The sequence below is a fragment of the Periplaneta americana genome, chromosome 1 (genome assembly GCF_040183065.1).
Source record: "Periplaneta americana isolate PAMFEO1 chromosome 1, P.americana_PAMFEO1_priV1, whole genome shotgun sequence".
Classification (NCBI taxonomy): domain Eukaryota; kingdom Metazoa; phylum Arthropoda; class Insecta; order Blattodea; family Blattidae; genus Periplaneta; species Periplaneta americana.
This window is the reverse complement of record NC_091117.1, coordinates 103,573,186-103,585,275: the sequence shown is the minus strand read 5'-3', so window position 1 is coordinate 103,585,275 and position 12,090 is coordinate 103,573,186. Positions and strand designations below refer to the sequence as shown.

The window sequence follows — 12,090 nt, the reverse complement described above, 5'->3', positions numbered from 1 at the left end:
AATAATAATAAGAATGTCATCTTAACATGCAGTGCTGCCAATTGCCTCTGGTCACAAAGTTCTTCCTGCTAATGTACATCATACCGTAGGGCCTCTAAAGAGGAGCCAGGCACAGCAGAGGGAGGCAATCCTATTCCCATGGGATGATGTCCAATAGGAGGAGTGAGCCCCGGCTGCACCATCAGGCTTGGGTGATGATGTGAACTGGGATTGGCAGTGGAGCCAACTGCACCACCTTGTTTTGTGTGATGGCTGTGACTCTGGTGATGCTGATGACTTGATCCTCCATGATGACTTCTGTTTGAGGCCGGTGCACCGGGACCCAATGCCAGTGGCATATTCAGAGCTGGTGGCATTATCATGGGATTGCTAGGCGAGAGTCGATCACCAGATGCAGTCTGATGATGGTGCTGATGGTGATGACTATGGGAGTGGTGGTGAGAATGGTGATGGTTACCACCATGATTTCCAGATGGAAGTGAGATTGACGTAGATGCAGATGTTGTGGAAGAAAGAGTTGCTGAGACATGACAAGAAGGACTTGAGACTCTTGTTCCTCCAGAGTTACTTTTGCCCCCAGTGTTGATCTTGTGTTGTACTGATGCAGAACTCGAAGACGTTGTGGAATGAGATATGGTCACTGAGTGATTCACTGGCTGTTGGTGATGACTTGATTGCTTCTCTGTCGTCATTTGGTGATGAACTGATGAGTGATGCGATGAATGATGGTGATGAGTTGTTGTTAATTCTTGTGTAGTGTGGTGATGTCTTTCTGAACTAGCAACTGAAGGATTTCCACTGTCTGTCTCTGACGATGTTGCAGATATCTCTCTACGAGTTGTTACTGATGACGAATGAGACGAGTGATGTGAAGTATGCAATGAAGTAGTTGTACTTTCCATAGACGCTGTTGAGGATCGAGTTTCTGACTTCGCCTGTTCATGAGTTGTTCTGTGACTGGATGAAGTAGGTGGTGTTGCAAGAGCAGGGGCTGGTGGCGTAGAATGATGAGGAGGGGGTACAGGATGAGGCTGTGGCATTGGTGGGCCATAAGGATATGGGAATGGATAGCCATATGCTGCATAGGGATGATGGGGATGGTAAGGATTATGGACAGCTGCAGCTGCATGAACTGCTGCAAACAAAGAATGATGAATAAGAGGATGATGGGGGTGATGTGGATGTAATGCAGGATGGCCTCCAGGGGGCCCTATGTAGGGTGAAGAGTGGGGATGAGGTGTTGGATGTGGGTGTGGTGTAGGATGTGGATGTCCGGGTGAAGCACGGCTGAGTGGAGAAGCTTGCTGGGATGGATGCATCACTGGCTGTGGAATTGAAGTTGGTCCGCTTGGTAATGAAGTGGGAGTCAATCGTGCTGTTGTTGGTGATGGGGATATGAGATTTGCAGCACTATGAGAAACTGGAGGCTGAGTGGTAGGAGGAGGCACTGGTGGAGTGGTGGACGAGATTCTGGACAGGGGTGGAGTGGCTGAACTGACAGCTGTAGCATTACTCACAGTGTTGTGCAGTTCCACTGGAGCCTGTGTGTGAGCAACTGACGATGCAAGCTTGGGGGGAGGGGATTTCGGTGGACCTGTTGATAGACTGGAATTAACAGAAGATGCAGTTGTTAAATAATTTTCAGGTTCTTTCTTTATGTTGTCAATGGAAGGTCCGAGAAAATTTGTTGGAGCACTTCCTGATGGAGGTCTTGCTATTTCCACTCCATTTGGGTGGCTTGAGGAAGGAACAGAATTTGAACTCAAACTATTGCTTGGCAATGGCTGCGAAGCAGAAGTATTTGACCCAGAATACCCCGGAATTTTAACTTCTTTCAGAGATTGGAGGGGATCAGAAGGAGGCATCACTTGATCAGGGGGAGCAATGATCTCCTGTTTAATTTTCAAATTCTGAGGTTCATTCTGCTGAGCCCCACTACTGCCAGTTGGAGTGGAGCTTGGAGGGAGATTCTGAACACTGTTCATATGGAGCATTCCCATGTTCTTTTCTGCCCCCATTGATGGATTTACCGATCTTTGGTGGTGATGATACGGAGATCCTGGCATATAGCTGTAAGCTTGATGTGGTGGCATTCCAGGTGGTTGATTCGAAGTTGGTCCTTGATGCTGAAGAATCATAGGCTGATTGGAATTGGACATGGACACAGGAGGAATCTGCAGAGGCTGACTAGGTTTTATGTCTCTTTCCCTGTCGTCTTCACTGTAGCTTCCTCCTGACATCTGTGATAAGGACTTCTCAAGACCAAGTCCACCATTTGGAATCTGTTGGATGTCCAGTGGTTGTTGTCGAACATCAGATGAAGTCTGACGCATATCTGAAGGAGCTGTTGGTCGCATGTCACTCAAAGATTGTCGATTATCTGTTCCCTGTGCTCCGCGCATGTCCTGAACTTGACGGATATCTGATGGCTGCCGCATTTCCGAAATCTGTTGCCTCATCTCAGACTGCTGTCGCATATCAGGTATCTGTCTCAAGTCCGATGTTTGTCCACCCCTTATCTCTGCTCCCTGGCCTCGCATTTCTGTGGTTTGTCTCATGCTGGAAGCCAAATGAGAATGGTGGCTTGGTACTTGTAGAATAGGAGGAGATGAGTGACCAGACCCATGATGTGGAAGGGGCATTGGCCCTGTGCCAGACATGTTGGCAGGCATCTGCATCATGGACGCTTGCAGCTGCATTTCTGTTTGCAGTGACACAGGTGGAGATGGCTGGTGGGAGCTTCCTGAAATCTCTAGAGGACTAGCCTGTTGCTCCCTCAATACTCCTGGTTCCAGCTTGATGCTCTGGCTCCCTGAAACATGCATGTTGTTGGTTCCCATGATTGACAGACCTACCATCGAACTGTTTGACATGTGCTGAGAGGTCTGTGTTTGGGCTGGAGCCAACTCGTCTTTCAAGATAAGGTTCCCTGAGGACAATGGCATTTGCACATTGGACAGCTCGTCATTGCTGCTTTCCATTTCTTCCTTCACCAACACCTTCATGAGTGGCGGCACAGGACTCAGTTCTTCACCCACCTTCATACCCAATGGATCCTTGTCTGGCTGCAGTTCTCTTAAGTCCCGTTTCAAGCTAATACGTGCACCTTCCTCATCAACTTTCAGTTCTCCATTTGATTTTTCCATTTCTTCATTCTGCAGTGATATCTGCTGTGATGTGTAAGGTATCTGACCAGGAGAGTATTTCTCTAATATGTCCCCTTTCGAATCTGATGATAATGAATCCTCACTGACTTTCTTAGTTAACCCATTTTCTGCCATGTTGCTTAGATTGGGAATAGGGACTTTGAGGCCTACCATAGGAAGAGAAGTTGGAATACTTGGAGCTCCATTTGATGAGGTGCCATTCCTTATAGACAACGACACATCTGAATTCATTGCCTTGAAATTGCTGCCGCTCATGTTGTTGATTATTACAACAGGAGTGGCTGCTTGTGTCTGACTGGTTGCACACAGATTTGGCATTGCAGAGGCGTCTGATTTGTCTGGTGTTAGGGGCAGGTTATTGGAAGCTGGAGGATTATCAAAAGTAGACTGAATTGGCAGCGTTGCGAGTGGGGCAGATGGGGCAGAGGGAACCACAGGAGAAGAATCCGAACTTCCACTTGCTGAATTCGGTGTGGGAACAGAAACATTGCTAGGAGTGACAGTCTCTACAGTGGTTTCAGCTTCCGGTTCATTATTATCACCATCATCAACTACAGAACCACTATCTGTAGTGAGACTCTCTGCTGGACTCTGAAACCCATTAAAACATTTTCCATTAATATAAAACATCAGTGCTTTATTAACTGAAAAGGCAATAACTCAATATGTAACAGTAGTGTCGACTATATTGCTGTACAGCATAGTTAAAATAATATTTTATAAGACTGCATTTTCCATTAAATGAGGCAAAATTCCCTCTTAATATTTGGAGATTAGTAAAGGTAAAAAAGGTAAAGTCAACCCCATGACAGGCCAAATCAGCCCAGAGGGAGCGAAGAGTTCAGGTTTCCACCTTTACAAAGGAAATGCCCCTGGCACTCATTCCGGTTAGAGGCTGAGTAGACTCCAGGGCCATAGTACGGTCAGAAGGATTAGATCAATGGAAAAATCACAATCCCATCGGGACTCAAAACCGTGACCTTCTGGCTTCCGGTGTTACATCTTAACTGCAACACTACCATGTACCCCTTGGAGATTAGTACACACTCATACATGAAAATAATACATTTTAGCACTTACATCTGCTCTGTCATTCCTCTTTCTCTTGAATAATGAGATCTCCTTTTCTTCTTCATTTTCTATTTCTACTTGACTTCTCTTCCGACCCTTGTTGGGTGTTTCAGGTTTTGATAGCTATGAACAAAATCATTTATATATGAGTGTAAAGTTGAGTTTGTGGTTTACAGATGTTTTCATTTATACTTCGAATACTGTTATGTTCAGACGATACAGAGCAAAGAACTGTATGCAACAGGAATATTGAAGTTCACTTCAGGCTTATTGGAAAAAAATGGTTATAGACTTTATATTGGTACGTGTGATTGACATACCTGTCACTGTTGCTCCAAATAAATGAATAAAGAAAAACGAATGGTGCAAGATAGAAACATCCAAAAGTGAACTGGGCACTGGCCATTCTCATGTTATGAAATGACAACATAAAATGAGAATAACCACTAGAGTCTCCACCATCAAAAAGGCATTTTTGGTAAGAACAACTAGATGGAAGTACAGTTGCTCCATGCAATTCCATAAGAATTGTGTGACCTCTTTTGCAGTCACTAGACGGCAACACAGTGGAATTGATAAAATTGGTTCCCCTGCAAGTTCATTAGGCTGATCAATCTGTTATATGTGATAAGGACTGATATCTATCACAGAATGGTTGCAGTATATGAAGAGACATGACTAGAGAAATCAGCTGCAAATTATTGGTGTGAGCAATTTCGTTCTAGCCAAACATCTCTACAGGACAATTCACAACCAGGGAAAGCACTCCAGGATATCACACCAAATTCAACTCAACATGTTGATGCTCTTACCCGAGAAATTACAGAATAACAATAAGCAAACTTAGCTTATTACTGAATATCAGAAATGGAAGTATCCATAAAATTCTCTACCAACATCTGCAGTATTGTGAACATATTTATTTGGGTTTCCAATCATTTCAATTAATTTTCAAGTTTTAAATTTTAAATAACAGAATCATCTACCATGAGAGCACATTGCATGCGTGAGCTTAGTTATTCATGAAAGATGTGAATGAAAATGTTGAATAGTGTAGCAGTGAGGACTTCATCTTGAGGAAGGCCCACTCAGGTTTGTTTTAAAGATGAGAACTAAATTTTAACCATATTGAATTGCTGTTGTAACAAGGTCTTATAGCCAGATGAATGTATGCTTCCTGTAATATCAATTTCCAAGTAGCTTACATTTTCAAAAAACGATCATATGCTGAACTGACGAAAATTACTACAGTTATACTCCTCTTAATACATTACTTCTTTCATATTTTCGCTCATCCATTTGTTAAATGATTATGTCTAAATTTAACTTCATTATCACTTCATTTTTTGTCCATATAGCACTTAGTTTGTAACTGTTAACATCTAACATCAAAGGTTGATTTTCCTTTCTTTCAAGTTGATTAGTACAGTAAATTTTCATACATAGTTGAATTTTAGTAAAATACTTGTAACTTTACTGCTATGCTTATCATCATCATTATTATTATGGTTGTATTACATCTGAGACTTTCTTGGTTTTTATGTAATCTAATAACTAAATCTTGGTTCTTTTCTAGCGAAACTGTTAGTAACACTGATACAGAATTTGTTATGCAGCCTTTCTTACTACAGATTTCAATAACAGTGTTCTGATAAATGATGACACATTTTCTCACTGAATGATGACTGTTTGTTGAGTTACTAAAGATTCATATCTCATCACACCAGGATAAATTACTCTTGGAACACATGTCATAATTACATTCAGCTGAATCACTAATTTAGAAGGAAAATGTAGGCCACTGTGATTCCTTTTGAAAGAAAATCATTCTGTTTCTTGACCCTCTGTTCCTTCATTGAAATAGTAGCTAAGCATTTGTAAGTGAATGCAGAAAATGTTAAAAATATGAAATGTTACCTTTTTCTTCTTATCACTGGGAGAGGAAGTATTACTTGCTGGAGACTTGCATGGTTTCTTGTCCATTTCACTTTCTGGTGTATCTGTTCCACTGCCCCGTTTAGGGCGATTACGTGCATTCTGAAATAGAGTATATATTGCTTTGAAATATACATACAGTATTAGAGAGATATTAGCATGACATTTCTTCACGTGAAATGTATATAAATTAATTAGACAATGTTAAGACATTTTTAGGAAAGAAAACTAGCTTTATAACATAATCATATCTGTATATGTGAATATGTGTACGCATTTGCATGGACTTTATTTACTTTTGAGTATTTTTCGGAGATTCCTTCCATCCTCACATTTATGACATTTGGTGGCACAGAAACTTATAAATTTGCAGAACTCTAGAATAACAAGTAAATTTAGCACATCTTCGATGAACTTGGGACTCCAGAAGCATTGGCATTGTGTACCACATTCCACAGGTAATTCATGTAGGTTCAGATGTACTAAATTTCAAGGAAATTCACGAAACTTGGAATAACACAACCAGTTTCCTTTCTCAAAAAAAAAAAAAAAAAAAAAAAAAAAAGAGTCTTTTCAGAGAATATAGTAATACATCTTTATGGACTCCATGAGAATTCCACCATGCCACACAGACAGTCAAGGCAATTTCTTGTCTCAGAATGTTATTTCATGTAAGTCCTGCTTTTTTCCTGTGAACATTAAGTTGAATATATGTCTGATTCCTACAAAAACCCTACATCACAATCTGAAATTCACACAAACTCTATGTGTACAAAAGTGTCAATAGTGTTATGATCACTGCTTTGTTAAAGATGTGTAATAAATTGTTTACCTCATCACAGGAGAAGTAAGACACACACTATTATTGTTGTTGTCATCATCATCATCATCATCATCATCATCATCGTCATATACTTCCCTAACAGATGGCAGGCCTGTTACAGAAAGTGTAGTGATTAACACATCCACCTTGTACTAAATCTAAATCCATAGTACCTAATCTGGTCTCATACTTACTGTACCCAAAATTGGAATAAGGGGAAAAAATTGATCCAATAAATTTTGATTTCGGTAAAGCCTTCTACATAGTTCCACATAATATCTTGCTTCATAAGATAGGAAGGTCTTTCTGTAAGTTACGTAAACTAATTTGAAAACCAAATGGCAGACAATATCTGTTTAACAAACTTTCCAATCCATATAACTTAAATTGTAGAGTGCCACAGGGCTCTCCTTTAGGATCTCTTCTCTTTATAATTTTCAGTGATGATATCTGTACAAGAATAAGTTCCGATTGTTTATTATTCACCAATGTTTTAAAATCTTTCATACAACTAAAATTATTACTGACTGTCAACCTCTTCAAAGTGGCATTGATGCAATTGCAAAGTAGTCTGAAAACAAGGGTATGAAAATTAATTTCACAAGCATGTACAGTTACCCTTAAAAAGAATGAGACGATTCTTGGTCGTCGGAAGTTAAAGTTCTACAGCATGGTTCACTCGATATCGACGTAACGATATATACCATGACAAATAGTACAAGAATTGTTACAAGGACCACAACAAGGACAAGGACCAGAATAAGGATCACGAAGAAGACTGCCATTTAAGGCCAGGATTTCACAACATAGCTCGAGTCACAAAATATCATTGCTTCTCTGTACCAAATGGCAAACGCCTGCTATGGGATCTACATTCTAGACTGCTGCTGTCGCTGTCTTGTCTCGGTAGCTCATATAGTAGCGTGTCGGTTCCACTGTATAACCGAAACGTCTCGTGTTCAATCCCAGGTAAAACTTTTTTTTATTGAGGTGTAATTAATTTGTTCAGAGTTCCTCGACTGTCTAATTTGTCGAAAAATATTAATAATTTATGCCCAATTTCTGGGTCTTACAAGGAGGCTGAATCTCGTCAAAAAAATAAATCTTACTTGGAAGTTAAAAGTATTCTTCCTCAAACAAAAATCATAAGAAACAAAAAGAGACCTGTTAACTTAAAATCTTGTCCATCAGCTTCTATTACAGCTCTAAGTTGATCCGGCATGGATGTCACGAGATTGTGGAATAAGTTCTGATCCCTGGCGAGACCTTCCCAGGTGTCAACAACTTGATCCCACAATTCGTCTCGATTTCGAGGGCATCGGTGGCTATCCTTCTCTTTTTCAATTCCGCCTATAAATTTTCGATGACATTCAAATCAGGTGACTTCGGAGGCCAATTAATGATTTTGATCTCGAGTCTCCTTTGAAACCATCTTTGAATGCCTGCAGCATAGTGCACGGGATGGTTATCCTGCTGGAACAGCAATGTTCCTTCGGGAAAACGTTCTCGGGCGGAGGGAAGGAATATATTTTCCAGAATGTGCTCGTAAGTTCCCGCATTAAACCGGCCATCGATGCGTTCTATAACGCCAGGTCCATCGTAAGACATCCACCCCCAACACGATTTGCTAAAGCGCCCCGATCTTTCACGTCGGTGCACATAGCGCTGGTCATGTCGGAGACCATCCTCACGATAGACATGGACAGGACCTTCGTAATCACTCGAGATGGTTGTTTCGTCGGAGAAAATTACATTTCTCCAATCGAAATCCACTCGATTGGTAGCGAAGGCAAGACGGTCGACAGCTTGTGCTTCCCCCAATATTTCCATTTGCGCAGCCCTCCGGCTCCTAATACCACGGTTCCTCAACCTGCTGATCATAGTCTGTGAAGAGCCGGGAAAGTTAGATGCTGCTCTTATTTCGTTAGCAGTCAGAAAGGGGTCCTGTCGAACTGTCTCGAATAAGAGAGCATCCTCTTCCAATGAAGAAATCCGCGGACGCCCAGGAATAGGGCGATTTTCGACCTCCCCTAAATTTTGGCAACGATGAACCCACCTCACGGCTGTACTTCCAGGAACACCAACCAAACGGCCAGCAGATCTAGCCCCATATCCAGCCTCAACTAGAGCTATAACTCGCTGTCTCATGTCACGTCGGTTCGCCATTACGATGAGAAATGAGGGATGACGATAATACTTTAGTGTAGACAATGACTATTTAACGTGATATAGAATTATTGAAATAAGCGGCATCTTGCAGAGTAAGAGTTAATAAATCAACCCTAAATTAAATATCTAAATAACAGGATATAACAGGAAGTCTAATTGTTGCGAAACTAATCAAATTAAATCTAATTACATTAAGTAAACAAACCCCAAGTTATGACACCACATTGCTACAGCTAAATTGTAGGATATTATCATAAGCATTGAATAGGTCCATGGTTGTGCGTTGGACGACAAAACCAAACATCGAAAGTTCGAATATTGCTGAGGAATGTAACTTCTTGCTTTTTATAATGTAAATCAGACTTATAACTACAATCATTCATATTTCTTACATTATTTATTAATATTTATAGCCAACATTGAATTTGTAAAGAAAAGACTTCAGAAATCTCACATGGAATTTGTGATCTGTAGTGACATAAACATAGATTATCTCTTGGAACTTTTCCGTAAAAGTAAATTAAATTCACTCCTTGAAACTGGAAACCTTAGTCGTAGAGTCATTTTCCCACAGCATACAAACTGAAGTAGCACACCCATTGATAAATGTTTTGTACACAGAATTAGACTGAATTCCTATTTTTTATGTATATATTTATCTTTTATTTACGTAATATTATCATTTTTTTGCAGTTTTTGAAGTGACTTTCGGAACGATGCTAGTAACAAACTAAATATCCTGAATTTAAGTAACTCAATATTCGTTATCTTGTGTATCAGTGCTCTGGTCTCCGATCATGCAGCGTCTTACATCTCAGACTTGGGAATATTCAATCGTCTCATCCTTTTTCAGGGAAACTGTACATTATATATGAAGAGTTTGCGGGAAAAACGATGAATGCCACAGTTTTCTTAAGGTTGATGTCATTATCTAATTCAACGGATCGCTGCAAAATATAATGTTATTCTTATGAAAAATGGTAAAAAGGAGAATTATCACCACGAATACAGTAATCCTTTCCTTTATTTTCTATAGAAACAGCACTACACCTTGCAGTTACAGACTCAATTAGATCATTATCTAATGTGACATTCATTGTTTTTCCCGCGAACTCTTCATATACAATTATGCAATTGAATCGCACTTTTTAGAAAGGAAAGTCAAAATTGGTCATTTTTATTTCTTCTGATGAAATGATTAATACTTCCAAGACGCAAAGATAAACAAAGGAAGGAACTTAAAAAAACCTTTCCCTGTATCTCTAACATCGAGTTGTTTATATTACGGCACTGGTACACTGGTATTTATTCATGAAAGTAAGTTCTTTTGCTCTCCTCAAAAATAGAACATTTTGACTTAGTTCCTTTCTAAAAAGTGCGATTCAATTAGAATGTTAGGACTAATATGGCCAATAACTTTTGCTATGTCTGATTCTCTTCTAATACTTTACATTAGTTAGATCGAAGCTTGAATATGCATCTGTAGTCTGGAATTCTATTACAACATTGACTCAGCTAAATTACAAAGAATCCAAAGAAAATTCGTACATTTTTGTTCATATAGATTTCTGCGCAGAGACTCCAGCTATGAAAAAAAATGTGAGTATTTTAATTGTCAAATCCGGATGTCTGGAACTCAATTCCTTATTTTTATTCAAGGTCCTTAAAGGTGATACAACATGTGATTTCTTTCATAAATGTTAGCTTTCGTGTTCCTATGGTAGGTATGAGACCTCACAAATGTTTCTACAATAGTAAATCTCTTTACTCTGTCTCCAGATGTATTAAAAGTGTTAACAATTTGCACAGCAGTGAATTCGATCCATTTCATGCAGTGGTTCCCAAACTTTTCCAATTCATGGTGTTCATAGTGCTACCTTCATTTCTAGTTCATGTTGATTTTCATCAGAGAAATCACCGAAAACCCAGCTTCATACAAATATGACATTGCAGATGTGATTAAGATTTGCTGAGCTTTACCATTTTGCAGCAGACATTCATCTTTTATTGATATCCAAAACTCAGTTCCATACTGTCAAATATTATTTATATCATTTAGTAGTATGTTTAACAAGATATAGCTATTAACTTTACAAATGCTTTTTTGAAGTCTATTAAGACAATGTGTGTTTCCATATTAAATTCACTGCCTTTTTCTATTAACATTTTCAAGGTAAAATATCCATAAGTGATTAAATGGCGATCTTACTCATGTTAATTATGTAAGCATGTGCGGCTTACAGCTGTTTCGGTGCTATTCAACACCATCCTCAGAGCTTACTAGATCTTGCCGCTATCTCAACTTTGCTGCTTGTTGTGTGGGTGAGTTTGTGTGATGAAGAGTTGTGTCAAATAGTGTGTGTGTTCTGAAATTGATCTGTGTGTTGAGAATTTTAAGTGTTGTAGTTTTCTAATGCCAGACGTTTGACAATAAAGTCATTTGACCTCTTGCACTCCAATATTTTTCAAAGATATTATCATGACCAGCCATTGAAGCACAGATTTTGAGATGTTCTGAATCCATTTCTTGCTTTGAGTTGCACAATGGGGACTGATATATTCTAATTCTATGTAAGTGTTTGGCCAAACAACCATGGCCTGTTGCCAATCTAAATGCAGCTACAGACGATTTTCGTGGTAAATCGGGAATTAACTGTGGATTTTGACGCAGAGAGTTCCATTTTTTCCCTTGGGATTGTGTTATCAAATTTTGTTTGTTGTAGTCTAAGTATGTAGATTTAATAAATCTTTTCACAGAGTAATACGTAGATTTAGTAATAGGTCTGTAAGTAGCAGTGCTGCCCTTCTTTGCTAAAGCATCCGCATTCTCGTTTCCCAGGATTCCAAAATGGGATGGTATCCATTGGAATACAATTCTTTTATTGAGTGATATTAATTGAGAGAGCATTTTAGTTATTTCTGCTG

The 12,090-nt window shown here is 39.4% G+C and overlaps 1 protein-coding gene across 14 annotated transcripts in view; it reads right to left on the bottom strand.

Annotated features, from left to right (window-relative positions):
* The window catches only part of Gug (arginine-glutamic acid dipeptide repeats grunge), a 257,116-nt gene that overhangs the window by 97,825 nt on the left and 147,201 nt on the right, over window positions 1-12,090 (bottom strand). For all 14 annotated transcript variants that reach the window (XM_069825198.1, XM_069825188.1, XM_069825191.1 and 11 more), the window contains 3 exons: window positions 6,156-6,275; window positions 4,248-4,361; window positions 85-3,758 (listed from right to left, as the gene is read on the bottom strand). In XM_069825198.1, the coding sequence (XP_069681299.1) occupies window positions 85-3,758; window positions 4,248-4,361; window positions 6,156-6,275 (3,908 nt within the window). The remainder of the gene's footprint in view (window positions 1-84; window positions 3,759-4,247; window positions 4,362-6,155; window positions 6,276-12,090) is intronic.